General features: G+C 39.1%; 1 protein-coding gene across 6 annotated transcripts in view; it reads left to right on the top strand.

Annotated features, from left to right (window-relative positions):
• Positions 1-16,783, top strand: part of CRYBG1 (crystallin beta-gamma domain containing 1) — a 96,137-nt gene extending 79,354 nt beyond the window's left edge. For all 6 annotated transcript variants that reach the window (XM_072036138.1, XM_072036141.1, XM_072036142.1 and 3 more), the window contains 7 exons: positions 1,766-1,875; positions 2,138-2,267; positions 5,785-5,924; positions 7,717-7,840; positions 9,093-9,251; positions 12,086-12,248; positions 15,048-16,783. In XM_072036138.1, the coding sequence (XP_071892239.1) occupies positions 1,766-1,875; positions 2,138-2,267; positions 5,785-5,924; positions 7,717-7,840; positions 9,093-9,251; positions 12,086-12,248; positions 15,048-15,136 (915 nt within the window). In that variant the 3' untranslated portion in view covers positions 15,137-16,783. The remainder of the gene's footprint in view (positions 1-1,765; positions 1,876-2,137; positions 2,268-5,784; positions 5,925-7,716; positions 7,841-9,092; positions 9,252-12,085; positions 12,249-15,047) is intronic.
• The last annotated feature ends 1,052 nt before the right edge of the window (positions 16,784-17,835 follow it).

Genomic DNA, 17,835 nt, shown 5'->3' with positions numbered 1-17,835 from the left:
GTAGTAGTGACTGTGTAACACACAAATGGCCTCAGGCTTTTTATGTACTGTATCATGCATGTTTTTGCATGGATAGTTGACTAGTCAGACAAAGACTGAGAACTTTGTGAAGTGAAGAAGGAAGATTGCTTTCTGAGCCTGGTAACTAAGGCACGTTGAACTCCAGGAAAGCTGGGATTTAATACCCAGCTGTCCCTCCAAATTTTTTGGGGGCCCAGGCAATATTTTGGGTCCGCATGTGAGCGGTTTGGGGGTATCAGCAGTTGTTCTGAGGAGCTGGAGTCTGCAGCCACCTATGCAGAGCTTCAGTGTCCAGTGAAGGTACCTGGAGCATGTTACAAAGATAAAGGCTCTGCAAGCTAGAGGTTGTTGTACACTTACAGTTGAAAAGTGTTGTAAACTTACAGTCAACACTTAATTTGTTTAGAAATTAGTTCTTTGGTTAACAGTTCTGCTAATGGTGGTTATACTTGAAGTGAATCTCATTCAGTCACAAGTACTGCTTTCCTAGTGTGCTTAAAAGTTAAGGTTGTATTTGTCCATAATGAAGTGTAGGAAGTGACAGAGAACTTGTATTTTCAGTGAGTTAATGTATTTGTATGTTGGACTTTCTCCTGTGTGCAAGAATAATACTTTTTTTTGACAGTGAGAGTAATGGGGAGCTTTTCATTCTTTCATAATTCCGTTCCTTTTTGTCTTTTTCCCTTTACAAAGTTACTTTTATTTTTAGTCAAATTGTGAATAATGTCATGGAACTAAAAACCAAGGAGAAAAGTCTTGGCTGTCTCAATTTGCATTCTTAATTAGTAGCATGCCTCACTGGAATGTCCTGTATAAGGATGTATAAACTAGGGGGGATAAAAATCTTAAGGCTGCTTATTTTCTGCTGTATACATAAAAAAATATTTACATCTATATATTATGTTTCCTATTAAGACATTATCCTAAGGAAACTAAGAAGTAATGGCTTGTAGTCAACAGACTGTATCCTTCGTCAGCATGTTCCTCTTTGGAAAGTGCTGTGCATGCCTGCACTTGTATCTCTGTTAAGAGTGAATAAAGCTGGTAGGCATGTGATAATGTGAATGACTTCTGTGTGATCAGGGCTAATTATCCTCTAACCAAATTAGCAGGTTTGCTGCTCAGAATTTTTTTTTTTTATTCTTTTCAACAAGGACAAAAGACTCCAGGTGACTTATCCTTTCATACCCTCTCTTTCTCAGAGTGCAGAAAGAAAGAACTGACATGACTGTAACTGTAGTTATAACAGGCACATCAGTCCTGGGAATATATACCACACCTGTTGGCATGCTCCAGAGTACTTTGCCAAGATTATGCACCATTTATGTTCTGAGAAACAGACATCTTTCATTTAGTGAAAAGAGAATACATTTGGAAGATTAAATGGCTTAAGAAACTAAAACAGAACAGTTTATCACCCTTTACTAATGATGTGCCTATTCTCCCCATTCTGTGGGGATTTAAAAATAATCTCCAGTAGATAGTCAAAGCAGCTACCTTTGTTATTGTTCTTGGAATTATTTTACATCTTACTAAACGATTTAACATCCAGAGGTAGCTTTTGGTATTGCAAACCTAGTTCAAGATACCAAGGTAACAACACAGGAGGTGTAACAAAAAATATATGTCGCTGAGGGAATCTGGGTTTTAAGTATATTGTAACCTAGTCATTGAAATAATGGTAGAGACATGCTAATGAAGGTTAAAGAATAAAATGTTTTTAAATGTTTGTGGTTGTTTAAAGGTCCAGTTATTTTCAGAGCCTGAATTCAAGGGTAACTGCAAAATATTTGGAAAAAACACAAGATATATTGATTCACTTGCAGTGAAGTCTTCAAAAGTCTTAGGTGGCAGGTAAGTTACATCAAATGAATATTGTAAAATCACTAAAATGGGAAAAGATTTTTAAAAAGCAAACAGCTTTCTAACATCTGAAATGGTTTCATCTATGGGGAATTACAAAGAACAACGCTTTGCAGTATCAACCTTTAGCTTCTCAGGACAGAACGTTGTAAATGATGTTTCTGTCAGTATTTCTTATCAAAGACCAAGAAATACAAGCATAATTTTATTTTTTACAGCTTTGTTAAAAGACAATTTCTTCTCCTTCCTGCAGCTGCATAGTGTTTGACCAGGAGGAATTCTCTGGTAACCAGTATGTGTTAGAAGAAGGAATCTATCCTGATCTGATGGCGATGGGTTGTTCACCCCAAACAGTTCTAAAATCATTACGGATTATAAATACTGTAAGTAAAGCAGATAAGTACAATGTCTCTGATCTCCCCATTTTTTTTGGTGACAATAAAAATGATAGGGATGGGTGGACAACAGAGCAGGTTTTTTTTGTTTGTTTTTTTTTCCCCTATTCTGTAGCAGTGAAATGTCCTATCTGCAGTCAGGTTTTGGACCCCTGTACTGTTTTTGCAAAGAAGAGTACCTCATGGAAGCAGCTGCCTGGCATTGCTCTTCTTAACAACAGTTTATGAAGGGACTTCTGTAAAATGAATTAAGGATGTCTCAGACGTTTTGTTTCCCATTAGGAGAGATCACTTAGAATAGGTTGAGAAATACCAGTAGGACAGAGTGAAGTAATATCTGTACTATGGTCCGTGCTTTTAAGTGCATGTTAAAAAGAGCAGGCTTCAACTCAAGAATTTTGCATGAAATCCAAGCAATTATAAAACACCATTGCTAGCATCAGGGAAATGCAATTTGTGTTCATCATGAAACAATGTACCCTCCTAGATAAAGCAAAGCAACGCCCAAATGCCGTTTGGCAAAATCAGACACACTGTTGTTATGTGCAGTGGATACAAATCTAAACAACATTTACATATTTTGTAACTCATCAGTGGTCAGAAACGAGTTTGTTCAAGCCTTTAACCAATCATTATGATAGATCACTTATGGAATCTGCAAGTAATTACTAGCAAAATGTAGTCAAGAATCCAGGAGCTTACTACAACTATGTGAAGAGGTGGTACTCATTTTAAAAATGGAAGACTGCATTATTGACTCTCTCCTTTGAATTTGGCAACTGTATTGCACTCCACTGTAATTTTGGTAACCTGTCAGTGATGTAGTGTAGTTGACGAAGGAGAACTGAAATGTGTCATCCTCTTTCAAGTCTCTGGAGCATTTTGATGTACAGTGTAAACAAACATTTGCATCAAGTATGTCTGCCTTCTGAACTCTTTGTCTGTCCAGTAGACAGATCATATTAAAAATAATAGAAGTGGTTCTAGCCAAACTTGGTGGGTGATCACCATGTATTAAAACAGACTCTTCTGTACATGTCATTATCAAGTTCTTGGGTTTCAAATGCTTGTTTCATACTGGAAGGATCAGCTTTCTGTAGGAAAATTTATTTGCGACAGAGACTGTTGTGGTAAAACAGCCAAATGTGTCAGTTCTGTGGTTCTTGAAGTTCTTAAAGCTTCTGAAACTTGTTCTAGCCCTACAACTTGTCACATTTCAATAGTAGTGCAGAGATGTGTCTATCTGCAAGTCATTTGCTGGTGCTTTCTTTTTCAGAGGCTTCTTAACCTGAGGAGAAGAGGAAAATGGGTTGCTTTGCTCAGTGGTTTAGTAGCAAACCAGAATACAGAGAGTAAGAATTTAGATGGAAATGGTCATATTATACTGTTCATTTTTCATGATTTAACAGAAGTTTGAACTAATTATTCTAGATACCAGTGTCACCTGTCATATTTACTTTGTGGCTGTTTTTTGGCAGTCTCAGTTTTAATTCCTCCCCACCATTTGCTGGTCCCACAACTTTCCCCATGACTTTTCTGTGACATTTCTATACAAGATGCACTTTTTTTTTTTTGTTCAGAAGCTCAGTATCCTTGCTTCATTATGCTTGCTTTGCATGCTCCAACTAATTGTGTTGCAGATGGAAGAGTGTTTTTCCTTCTTGAATTTGCTATGTGTTCTGTTCCCTGAACATATTACAAAAACAACTGTGGGTGTGGCTTATACTTGGAGTCATGTTGTAAATACTCATTTTTAATGAGCAACTCTGTGAAATAGCGAAATGTAGATATACATGGGAACCAGCTCCATATAATACTGAACATGGGAAGAACTGCAAGTTAGAAAACTCTAAGCTGACCTTGCACTCCTTGCTATGGGGAATGCTTCTATAAAAGTGTTACTGCTGAATCTTAAAAAATGCCCAGAGTGGAAGGTGTGGTTGAAAACTGGAGGATTTCCTTTTCTGTCTCTGTGCTTTCTTTTTAAGTAGGTTATTTCTGAACTATTGAATATGGCTCAAGGGTTGCTGTCTGACCAGTTTTCTATCACGGAAGGCAGGTACTGAGGGTTCAGAGACACTGGGACATAATCATAGTTCATGTTGGGCTTTTTGCCTGTGATGATGCTTAATAGTCTAACTTGCATTAACCTTTGATGGTGGGATTAGTCTACTCTGATTTTGGAGTAAGCTAAAAGGCCTCTTTGGCATTTTCCACAAACTAATAACATGCACGCAAACAGGAGCATAGCTCAGCTGCTATGTGATAACCTGGGCTGCTGCTGAGATGATAATGCTACATTAGCATCACCATTATCTGAGCCCTTAACCATCTGAAGGAAGGTTACAGAGGAATTTAAGTAATGTCTAGAAATTGGTTGACATTAGATTTTTCCTGGTAAAGACATAACCTGCTGCTGTGAGCATATGGAGCCACCTCTGCTTTGACATGGCCTGTTTCCATGCCTGAGGCCAGCTGTGAGTCTGAGACCTTGCTTCACGTTGGGTGTTCCTGATCTGTTGATGTGTTTCAAGCACGCCGAAAACATGCCAGCAATATAGAGCTCTTCTGGCTATGCCATTGGATTTACTCAGTTGTGACTGGAAGACTTGTGAGAAAGAAATGACTCTGCCACTCCCTATCTATGACTGTAAATTGTGACACCAGGACACTCCAGTTTAATTAATTTTACCCTGAGGGATTTCAATCCCTTGCCTCCCAGCTTCCAAGTAAGGGCCTTAATTGTGAGAAACTGTTTCCAATCCACTACAGATACTTGCAACACAGAAGAGAATCCCAGGTTCGTTACCCAGAAGCTATACAGTTAAAATGGATTCGTTCAGTGATACAGGGAGTTTCATGTGGGTAGGATCCTTTTGAAACCAGAAGCATTTTGACAGAAAGGGAGGAGAATCATCACCCTTGAGCCATTGGGAAGATTCAGATGTTTTTGCCTGAGTCATAAATTTCACCTCAGAAGTATGAATCTTGAAGCTTTTGTCTAGTCAGAGATTTTGATAGTAGGCTAAGCCAGTATCAGTTAAAAATGAAAACTGCAATAGGAAGTGTTGACAAGGCTGTCATTGTTTGAAGCTGTAGAAATCAGTATTAGTTTACTGTGTGTTCAGATCTGAAGATGAAAATTCTTACAGTGAATGGAGGTTAGTGTAATAGGAGAGGAATATTGCATTAATTTAAATATGTTTTAAAATACAATTAAGATACGCAAGAATTGATCACGGAGACATTTGTATGTGTCATGATAAGGAAGTCTTATGTTGAATGGAAGAAGACTACTTGTGTGTTTCGTATAAGGTCTTTTTGTGGCATTTTTGTTTGTTTCCTTTAAGTAATCTACTGAAGAGCAAAAATATTTTTCAGGGTCTTTGAGCTGACACAATCGAGCAGAAAACTCTAATATAAAAGGGTTGCATGGAGAAATGAAGTTCACAGTCACCGTCTGGACTTTTAACATCCTATAGAAATGCTCATCTTCTTTTTACAGGAGCTGTCTGAGCCGTGCATAGCTCTTTTTGAAAAGGTGCATTTCCAAGGAAAGAAAATCGAATTCAGTACAGAAATCTTAAACCTGCGGTTCCTGGGATATAATCCTCTAATAGCTTCAGTTCAAGTCCTTGGTGGCATGTAAGTTCAAAACCACATCTTGATTCTTTAGAATTATGTGCTTACTCAATAGAAAAAATACAGGTGTTAGAGACCAAGGCAAATAAAATAAGATAATGTGCTCAGTGCACATCGTATTTACAGAAATTTATTTTCTTCCTGTTTCTACAACGTAATTACTCACAAGAAAACGCCCTGTGCTTTTCTAAGAAGCTGCAATGAATTTGAATAAAGCTCACAATGAAACTGGTCCGATCTCTCCTGCTATATTATAAAAGGTAGTTTGTATAGGCAGCAACCTTAAAACGAACTCCTGTGCTCTTGGTTTACGTCTTGATCATACCAAATCATGCAGTTCATGATCTGTATCCTACATTCAAAATGTAGGTTCAAAATGTTTTAATAAGCTTTGTATTCATTCTTTTTCCTAGATGTTATGGACACAGATACAATCAGATCATGACCTGCCCTTTTTGGCATTAGTAACTCCTCATTAGTAAATCCTTTCACTTCAGGAACTGGGTCAAACTTTTGGATATACTTTTATCAGTTAAATTCATAAGCTATTTTTAAGCAGATTTGTTCTCTAAATTTACTCCAGAAGATCACGTTAAGAAAACTAATCTGTGATGGTTAAAAACTGTCTGGAAGTATTTTGAAAACTATTCTGCTAGCTTCTTCTAGTACCTCAGCAGCTCTGTTAAATTTCTTTTCTTGTGTTTTTCTGATGCAAGCCTTTACCTCCAGGATACTTGCTGTAAGTTTTTTCTAACTTGAAGAATCATGCTTCTTTTTTAAATGATATGTCCATGTTGCTTTGCATTTCAATGTGTTCTTTTGAAGAGGTAAATTTCTGAAGCACATGTATGAGAGATGCTGTTGAACAGCTTAATACCGCCCTCAAGTGGATAGTTCAAACCAGGTCTTTAGCACAAACCATTTTGCCCGTCTGGATAAGTGGGTCAAGGATTTCCTTAGCTCATTGAGCAGAAGTTTGAAACCTAAAGGTCTTGAGAAAAGCTGTGCAGAAGATACACGTGCTATATCTTTGAGTATCCTGAGATTTTTGCATCTCTCACCATAACCACGATGTAGCTGATTCTCACTTTCTATAAGGGGAAATAACATGAAGCCAAGTATCAGGTTGTTTCTTTGCCAAGAACATGGTTATTATGGTTCCAGGTAATGGAGTGGTGGATTGTGTAGGTTTCCTGTCCAGCGAATGTAGAAGTCTTTTCTGGTTGATCACTGTGATCATTGTGAAGGTACAGACTATGATATAAAAATTCTGATTTAATTGTAGTAGTGTCAGCTGCTGGTCCGAATCACAGGACAGCTTAGGTTGGAAAGGACCTCTGGAGTTTATCTGGCTTTCGAGTGCACTTGTTCCTAATGTGTCTCCCCATTTTGAGAGGGTCTTCTTAGTGAAGAGAGATCCATTTATCATTCTCTTCATTTCACATATGGGGATAGATGTGTAGCAGGCCATGAAAAAGCTCCAAAATTAAGGTGAGCGTGCTCCTGAAAACATGAAATTTCAAATCGTTCTTCCTTTAAGACAAGAAAATGTTTTGTTTTCATTCAACTTGTAATTTTTAAATAACAAGACTTTAAAATGTGAAATCCTGTATATACATCTTAATGCTGTTGATCTAAACCAGAACACAATTTTATTATTTATGGGTCATTGGCTTAAGTACTTAAAAACTACTATCTTGTGAGTCAGATTTCTGTTATATCTATTTATTGATTCTAAAGCAGGATTTGGCAGCAAAAGCATTGTGTTTTTTCTTTTTTTTTTTCCCCCTCATAGATGGATAATCTATGAGCATAGTAATTACAGGGGGCGTCAGATGTTTTTATCACCAAGTGAAATTCCGGATTGGTATAAACTGAGTGGCTGTCATCAGATAGGTTCTCTGAGACCTTTACTGCAGGTGAGTGGGCTCTGAAGGGAAGTTGTGAAGTACCAATTTATATTGGGTAATGGAGTGGTGGGATATTATGCAGATGAAAGCAACATTAAAATCTTGATGCATGTCACAAGCTTCATCAATGCCAGTTGTGTAAAGAAATAACTCTACAGTTTCATTGTAGTAAAAGTGATTTGAATATGCTACGTGGTTTTGCATTTCTACTGCTTAAACTGTTCATTAAACATGGTCTAAACCAAAATATTGAAGACAGCATGTAAGGGTTTGGCTAAACAATTTGAACTAACAAATAAACAAATAATGGATATAACTACTTAATAAAAATTATTTCAGGTTGCTTTATAATTAACTCCCAAACTGGTCACTGGTATACTGTCTGTACTATCTACGTTATTTTCGGAGCAACAAGAAAATTGGTCAATAATAATGGATTACTTCAAGTAGTAGTGATAAGATGTTGATTTAGGGGATGAAAAGTCCTTCTGTGCTTACTATGTAGCAGAATAATTTGCAAATCTCAAGCAAAACTTCTCGTGTTGTTATTTTTGTGTTGCTCTCTAAATAGAGACCATGTGATTTGGTCCAAATGCTGTGGCAGTCCTCTGAGCTTTAACATTAGAAGTTCTTACTGGGCTGTATTTTGTTGAGGAGACAACTTTTTATAACTCACAGATTATTTACACTGGTAAGAAAGGTATTTGCTTACTGTCAGAGAGTTGTCTTTGTATAGCCGTAAGCAGAGTTAGGAATAATGTATTTTGACTGCCCTGGCTGAGAGCTTGCCTAAACAGAAATGTGAATATGAAACAAGCCGCAGCATGAATGTGCACTGTAATAGCTGCTGCCAGTGACATAAGCAGCACTGCACGAGTGCACCCTTTGTGAAGCATCTATCTATACTGGAATTTAACACAGTAAAGTCGGTGCTGTTCTGAATTCAAAACTTTCTTAGCCTTCCACTGTGTATAGGCAAGCTTAAAACTAAGTGTCTGAGCAGAATATAAAATCTTGACTTGTCTTAGTTAAGGATAATAAATAAAATCCTCAAATAAATGAGTAATAAGAGTAAATAAAAAGTAAATAACTAATAAATAATAAAATTCTCAAACAGAAAAGTTAAGCTTTGTGAAAGACACTCACCAGGTTTAGAACTGAGTAGCAACTGCTATGAAGTTTACCAGAGCAGGAGGTGTTCTGCACTAAAAAAATTGTGGTTAGAGTTCTGGTTTTGTTTATTTATTCATTTTCTCTGCAGAAACGTGTGTACTTCAGGCTCCGTAACAAGGAAACTGGGAAATTTGTGTCAACGGATGGAAATTTAGACAACCTGAATCTTCTCAGAATACAGGTTGCCGAAGATACAGACTCGGAAGATCAAATCTGGGTTTATCAGGATGGGTTCATAAGATGCCGGGTAGGGTTCAATTTCAATGTCAATTATCTCTTTTGCTCTTCAGTAGCAGGACTCACTGAATTCAATTGTTATTATATTGTCTTAATTTTTCTAGGAATTCCAGCTATAGAACTTTTTCTTTTTTTTATGGAGTTTTTGGGTTTTTTTTGTTTGTTTGGTATGTTTTTTGTTTTGATTTGCATTGACCTCTGGCTTTTTCAGGTGACATAAACTAGTTGTATGACACCTTTGTTTGATGTAATAGAAATTCTGAGACTTTAGTTGTGATTTACCCTAAAGAACTGTAGCTTTATAAGCACAGTCAACACTGGAAGATCATTGTTGTGCTTTTCACAAGCTCCTTCTACTTTCTCCATGGTGAAAATATCATAAAAATTATCAAAACTAGGGAGACCTTTTAAAATGCAAAACCTTCCTGATAATCAATTGAACTACACATAGCTGCAGGTGTACGTTGTGGTGGGTAGATTAGTCTGCTGTAGGTTATATCCTCTTCTGCATTCAGCAAGCTTAAAGATCGAATCCTACTTCTTCCCCTCCGTTGCTCGTAATTCCGTATTTGTCAAATTCCACCCTTTTTCCATTCCTCCATGCAAGTTTCCAAATGAGGTCCTACTTTTCTCACAGTCCATAAAACTAATCATGTGTGAATTGTCATTGAGGTGAGCAGAGGTATTTGCAGTTCATAATGTTTAAGCATGAACAGTCCTAGGTAGGGATGCAGGCCAAAGAAAATTAAGTTACTTTAATACTGTTAAACAGCTTGACTGCAAAGAATCATGTGAACTTTTTCTATAGGACTGTATAACTTCAAAGGAGAGGTTTATAACCACGTCATCTATGCTGGAGGGGAGAATCTTGTTGTTAATAAGGGAAGGCATTGTTTGGACATGTTTACAGGACACAGGCAGTGGTGAAAGGGATTTATGCAGACAGTGAAATGGTGCTCAGTAAGCTAAAAGCTTTAATATCACACACAAAAAACTTATGTCGTGACGGTCCCTCTCAAACATGTTGCTGGAAATAGTATATTCATATCACAACAGTGTGATAGGATATGATTATGGATAAATGCTCTTTGGTTTCTTTTCCCTGTCGATGTAGTCCATAGCATAATTTTGCTGTGCACAGAAAATGCACAGCGCGTGCTGTTTGGCAGTCCTGTTAGCTGAGTATGGAGTGCAGGATGACAACGTTGATCTTAAATCACTGAACTCTTTATGGAGCTCTGCCATCTCTCTATTGAATGGTAGAAAAATCTTTGTATTTTGCACAAGCAGGTGGTTTTCACTGCATTTCAGAAAAAAATAAGCTCATGGATGGGTAGGTGCATGCACACAGGCAGGCATAGCTCATTGGAAGAGCTTCTGCCTTTGTGCCTGTAAGTTAGGTCATCTTACTAACTCAGGGTCACTGTATCAACTTGAGGTGTGCCTGACATTTTCAGGTAGGTGAGATAACCAAGCAGGATATCAAAATCATTCCTCTCATTTGTCAGAATCAGATACAAATAGCAGGGAAGAATTTGGGTCTCCTTAGTCATGATGAGTTTTAGAGATGCATGAAGCAGGTGCCTCATGAACCTTTGTAAGGTGCATGCTTTGAGTCCTCCACATCCTGGTAGAAAAAAAATTAGACAGAGATGAGAACTAAATTGACCAACATTTTAGCTGTATTTCAGTTCTGGGTTGTGACAGGAGGAAGTTCTGCTCTCTCAAAGCTGTGTATTTAATAATTTAGGGCCATACTGACAATGGCACTTGGATGTTTAAAACTGCTGCTAAAGTCAATACAGAAGTTAAAAGAAGGCTCGTGGTGATGTATTGAAAATCAGTTCCCACAAAATAATTCACTACAATTTACTACTAATACAGCCTTGACATTCTTGTCAAGTAACCTTGATTTTTGCCAGTGTTTTTTTTTTTTTTAACCAATAAAGAAATCTGCAGAGTTCTGACATCCAGTAGCACAGATACCTAGGAAAAGAATCACAGAACAGAGAACAAAATACCATTGTGATGTACTGTGAAATCCAGACACTTCATACAGCGCCCAATTTTGTCCTTTCTCTACCTCAAAATGTTATTACAGAACTAGAAAAGACTAAAGAAAAATGACAACAACAACAAAAAAATCAAAGGAGGTGGATTGCCTCCATGTGAGGAAGAGACTAAGTAGGTATGACTACAGGTAGTGTGGACAAGCCATCCCTTAAAATAAGGGGTGGTGCAGCAAGGAGACCATCAAATAAAGCCTGTAGCTATCTATCAAAGATATGTTGGTTTTTGTTTTTTTTTATAGTAGTAGCAAAGATGTGGAACTATTTGTTACAGAAAGGTTACGATACAGAAGAGTGTACATGTAAAAGGGTTACATTGATCTCAGTGAGTAGTGAGTAACAAACTCATACATGGGGCAGAAAATGTCCAGATATTAAGGATACTGGCTTTTCAAGGAAAAGTCCCTGGGCTAGAAATTGCTGCAGACAGGGAGAGTATAGCAGGAATATGCAGCATACAAGAACAGAGTGAATGTAATCTTCCATAGCATCTGTTATTGGCCACTGCTAGAGGCAGGTGCTAATTGCACCTTTTGATCTGATACAACATGGTTATTTTAATATTCTTATGTAGTGGAGAGTGTCAGCAGAAACAGGAACAAAAGGAAAAATAAATAGTCTGGAGTTTAGGGGAAAAATGCATTCCTTTAGGGGAAAGTAGGTCTTACATTCTGTTCTCGCCTGCTTACATCCCTCCCTCCTATCTGATTAAAAACCAGTGGATATTAGAAGTAAGGGCTTTTGAGTAATTGCTGTTGCCTTTCTGGTTATATAGATGGCAGAGGATTGCTGCTTGACAATTGTTGGAAATCTTATAACTCCTGGCTCTAAACTCGGTCTGTCATTTGAGCGGAATGAAGACAAACAGTATTGGCATATTAGTCCTGATGGCAGGATTTACAGCAAGATGAAGCCGAAGCTGGTTTTAGATATCAAAGGTAAGCAAATGTGTTATCTCATTACATTGTGTCTTAATTACATGGTGTTTACAGTGGGATAGGCACTAAACGTGCCTATAAATTAAGGATGGTGTTAGAGCTACTTTAATCTAGAATCAGAGAAGACCCGATCAGCTAGTCTGACCTCCTGAATTATACAGGCCCTAGGACTTCATCTCATTTTTCCTGCACAGAGTTTAGTAACTCACAGTACTTGCTTATCTTGTATTCCTGGTGTCCACTCAGTGTAGATACCCTCAGCTAATTTTACTTGGCACTGGGCGATGTGAATATAATTAAATTATTTAAAAATGCTGAAGCTAGGTTTCTCTTACCTAGCTTTTCATTAACTTTAATTTGTGCAGAGCAAATTTTCTTACATAGTAGTTGGAGATGCAATAGCCAAGGGATATTAGGAAAGCAAAGGCAGGCTTGTACGCTGATGTGATTAGATGCAAAAAGTGTTTTTGTTTGTTTGTTAATGGCTATACCTTTATTGTCAACATCAGATTCTGTTGTAGCAGCCTAATTCTGTGCATGTTTTACTGTGGCTGTTGTCACAGCAATTTGTTTCATGTAGATACTGCTTCTGAACTGCGTTGGCTTTCATAATTTCATAGGTCTGATAAAGCAGCAAATGGAATGATTAGCAAAATTGTGATTAGATGTTCCTACATAACTCTGCATTTTGGGGATATTAATCGTATAGCTGTTAATTCTTTAATAATTTAAGAAGTAATTTTGGATTGATGCTGTGACACATCAGCTATAACAATTGCAAAAGAAACAAACACAACAACAACAACAACAAAAATTACCAATCAACAGTCAGCACTTTGGGACTAACAGGGACGGGACTGGCAGAACTGTGAGGTAAGGGCTATGTGATGGCTGACCGTGATACAACGCTGGCACTAATAGTCATAAATTCGCTTTACTGCCATAAAAATTTATCAGAAAGACCCTGAGAGGAGACAAAGGAGAGTCTAGATTCACAATGACTCTGCGTACATTTTTTTTTTTAAAGTCAGTTTTGAGTTGCTCCAAAAAGCAGGAGCACTGCTGCACCGACTTGTCTTGAGTTAAGCATGTTAAAAGCACGTTACACATTCTGCACTAATTGAAGGACTTCGCCATGGGTAGGTCTGATGACAAAAGTTCAGATGCATTCAGCAGAATTATGTAGGAACACAATTTTATGTAGGATCATAATTTTGCTAATCTATTCCTTTTAGCTTTTATGTGAGAAAGTGTAGTAGGAACTTTATCTGTTTTTGCCAGTTTTGCTGATCTGTTCTTGAGCACAAACTGAGCTTTGACGAATTCTTCAGCAAATGAATGTGTTCGACCGTGCGTTACCAATGCCACCTTGTGGATACTCGGCATGGTGCAGTGCCTTGCCCAGAGCACGGCTCCATCAAAGGAACCCGGAGCTCCGCTGAAAGAAATCTTATCTTTTCCCTTTATTACCTGTTTATAGTCTACCAGATACTGCTTACAACGGACTGTTTGCCCTCGCAGTGATAACTGAGCTACAGGACTAACGTTATTTTTTTTTATAGCTGCTGGTTAAAGTTTTTTCCTGTTCCTGAAGAGCTTTCAAATGTTTCCGCCGCGTATCTCTGCTGCTGTTTAATACTTGGTTGGTGATGGGAAGGAGGCAAATCATGTTGCTGTTAACCTTCTCAGAGACCCTTTATGATTTGGGATGGTGATGATTTTGGAATCTTCCCCCAGATTCCTAAAGGGGAGATCAGCTACGGTGCCTGAGGTGGCATTTCCGTCGTACAGAAGAGCTGCTATTAAATGTGCTTGACCAAGTAGGGCTCAGTACTTAGCACGTCTCTGGGATCTGCTGTAATCTGTATTTGTGATGCTCAGAGCAGGCTTTCAGCTGCCGGGCACATCTCTTGCTCATTCTGGGAAGATGAGGCTGTAGGGAGGCATGGGAGAGGAGGTGCAGAAGGAAGGAGGGTGTCCGTGGGAGCATCCTGGTGTTCAGTGTAGGCAGCTGCTTCAGTGAGAGCAGTGCCTGCTACTGCAGGTGTGCAAGATGTATGCACCTAATGCCTCTGCAGTACGTACTAGATTGAAAAAAAAAAAAAAAAAAAGTCACCTCTGACTTTCTGGTTTAACATTTCATTTACTTCTGAGCTGAAGTTAGTATTCTAACAGCGCTCTTCTACAGGAACATGTTTGGCATTGCATAAAGTGCGTAACTTAAGCCCATCGAAGAAGTGTAAGCATTTTGCAGTCAGGTGCACTCAGCTACCAGTGGGAACAGCTGGACATCGGGTGATGGGCTGTGTACAGCAACTTGTGATGCAGCTGGTCAAAATACAGGGTTACAGTGGTTACGCATAAATGAGTACCAGGCCTCATCCCTTGGCTTATTCTGTATTTATTTTTATGGTTTTGCTCAAACTGTTAACAGCAGGACTACTTCCGTAGTGTAAACATCACCTTGAGAGCAAAGTGACAGCTGTTGTGGGGAAACCCAACTTTGACTTCTGGGAAGTGGCCATTTTAACAGTTAGACCTGACAGTATTCATGTTTTCTTCAGCCTGAACAGGAAAGGAAGCACTGACTTACTGAAGGGCGGTGGAGAGGAACAGGCAGGCCTCCCTGTTTCAAAGAAATGCCAAAAGCAGGCGGTGATGAAAATGAGTTCGTCTTTACAGTGCTTTGGGGAGAGGGAGAAACTGCCTGCATCAGCACTTAGAGCAGCCCTGAAACCAAGAGTAGGACCTGCCTCTGATTTCACAGATAGACTGTGCTCTTTGAATTTTCCTTCGCAGGGGGCTCGCAGTACGATCGCGATCACGTCGTCGTCAACACAGTCAACGAAGAAAGGCTGACGCAGTGCTGGGAACCACTCGTCGTGTAACTCCAGACGAGCAGCGGCGACGTGCGGATCGGGCGCTATTCTGGACGCTAGCATCGGCACTGCCAGCCTGGAAGGATGCAGGATCAACAACGAGAGCTCTGTCTTTTCTTTGCAGTTAAAAAGAGCAAGCAACAGAATGACTTCACACCTCGCTAGCTATCATTATTAACCCCATGAAAGCTTGAGTATCTCTCGGCCTTTTTGTAATCGTCACAGTGCAAAGGGAGATAGGGAATGGTGGCGTGCCTCAGGCCAGCGTGGATGAACGAGAGGTGGGAGAGACCCCACAGTTACAATCATGTCAGGGAGTAGCTAATCCAGAATAGCCAAGAAGTGTAATTTTAAATTATTTTTTAAAGTTTCTTTTTTAACTGAGAGAAGGGCTAAAAACATTAATTAAAGCTTATTTTATAAAGGACAGGAGTGCAATGTGTATGTGGGTATAGCGACTTAGGCCTATGGGCTGTAGGATAGAGGAATATTCACTACTGAAAATTAATATATTTGTTTCACTGGAACAAACTTATGTTTACTGAAAGCTTAAAGACTTCTAGCACACAGCAAATCCAAAGAATTTTTAACACGTGCCTTCAAATCTTTGCTAATAGTATGCTAAAACAGTAAGTCCTAAATTAAGAAAAAATAAATATGATTTTCTCACGTAGAGAGAAGATATAAACAAGTAGATGTGTTTTAGAAAAATACAGGACTGACAAAATAATTTATAAGAATGTGAAGAACTTGCCTGCCCACTTCCTAGGCTGCCTGATATTTTGTTACAAGTATTTTACTTCTTTGCCAAGTCAAGTTTTTACCTTTTAAAACAGCTCCAGTAAATGTAGTCTTCCTGAACTCTAGAATCATTTGCCACATAGGGGGGAAAAAAAAATAAATTCTTAAGGAAACTATCATTAAGCATGACTGCAAAAGCATCTAAGCACAGTGCCCTTTTTAGCCACCACCTTTTGGCCTGTGCTCTGGCTTACTGAGTAGGATGCCAGACTCCCTGGTAGTCCGGGTGATGTTTGAGTGTCTGTGGTGGGCTGCTGGAAGGAGCCCTCAGCCCGCCAAGCTTGGATACTTGTCATGGGCACAGGGGCAGCACCCATTCGGAATTAAGCACTGCAGGTTTAGTGAAGAACTTGTGGCAAGTGAGAGATACTCAGGTGACTCCTGGAGGTTCCTCCGTTGCCCGGTGCTGAACCTATTTGTTAGCGTTCCTTAATGATGTTGGCAGAAAAGTAAAATACGAAGAAACTTTTGTACATGCTGCTGTGTTTTGTTCTGGCTTGGACCAGTGTTACTACATGCTGCTCCTAGGAGCATCAGGCCTTCGGCTGGCACAATGAGTCTGTCCGAAAGTAACGCTTTCGTGACTGTTGTGTTGCCTCAGAGGGTACTGGTGCTTTCGTTGTTACCACCACGGAGGAAGTGCTTCGCTAGTTTTCTTCCTTTTGTACAGAAGTTTTGTTCCTTCTCGTGTGTTGCTTTTAGTTCTTCATAGCGAATGTGTTATTGGTTCCAAGCAGTGGCACTTTGTCATGTTGATGTGCTCTTGCTATATATAATATAGCATTTCATAAATAAATATAAGTTAGGTAACACTTCACTGAAATTATTTTTAAGTTAAAAATCTAACATTCAACAGTTTTGCTTCTGTCTCTTTTCTCTGGCTGTAATTATTGTGCTGCAGCTGCCTAATGAATGAACGCAGGGTGGGGAATAGCTGCGGGCTCTGAGGAAGGGCTGCCTCCCTTACACAACCAGCTGCTCAGTGCACTTGCAGATGGGGCCGCAGATCCCATGGCTGCTGCTTCTGTCCCCTGGTAGGTGCACTGCGTGACGTGGTTTTCCTGTCCTCATCGCTGCACCACATTAACTGTGCAGGTCTCAACTCAGAGGTTACCGCTTCCCCTTGATCTGCCTGCACAGAAGTAACTCCCTCCCACCTCTGACAAGAAGGTAAATCTAAAAGCAGACCAAGGGTCACATACCCCTCAGACTCTGCAACTCCAGCAGCAGTGAGAGGGCACGGAAGGAACCAGGTCTGATTACTGACAAAATCACGTCTGCCCTACCCACCTGAACACTGTAGTCAGCTGAATCTGTACTGAGAGTTAGACAATTAGAATAATTACCAGTTACAGACCGATTTTGTTCATGCTTCTGCTCAGATTAGTTATGTCATGAGACGCTTGGTCCAAGTACATCAAGCTTGAAGTAGTCCTGAGACAGCACCATGGCTACTTCACACAGGTCCTGAGAATGAACTGGGCAGATTATTAGTATCTGTTACTCTATATATGAACAATGGTGAACAGAACTGATTAGTATCTGTTACTCTATATATGAACAATGGTGAACAGAACTGAGGAAAGGGAAAAAAGGACTACACAAATTTCATATTGACAATCAAATCTAAGTGTCTTACCATTTCAACATTTAGCTAAAAATACCTAGAAAACAAAAGCTTCTAAGACCTATAAATTGAAGATGTTGCTGTGCTCATGTCCCAAGAATGAGGAACATCCTGCAACAGTCACAACTACATTTGCAACATGTTTCTCATATAGAAACACCTGAAGAGACAGTGTTTCTTGCCTGAGTACTCACAGTTAGTAAGAATACAAAGAAATCAGAGACTTCTGAAACAAGGTGATTTTTTTAAAACAGTGCATCTTTTAAGAGCTTTGTAAGAA

Source organism: Anas platyrhynchos, chromosome 3 (assembly GCF_047663525.1).
Source record: "Anas platyrhynchos isolate ZD024472 breed Pekin duck chromosome 3, IASCAAS_PekinDuck_T2T, whole genome shotgun sequence".
In the NCBI taxonomy this organism is placed as follows: Eukaryota; Metazoa; Chordata; class Aves; order Anseriformes; family Anatidae; genus Anas; species Anas platyrhynchos.
Note: the sequence above shows the minus strand (reverse complement) of the source record. Positions and strands in the feature narration are given on the sequence as shown.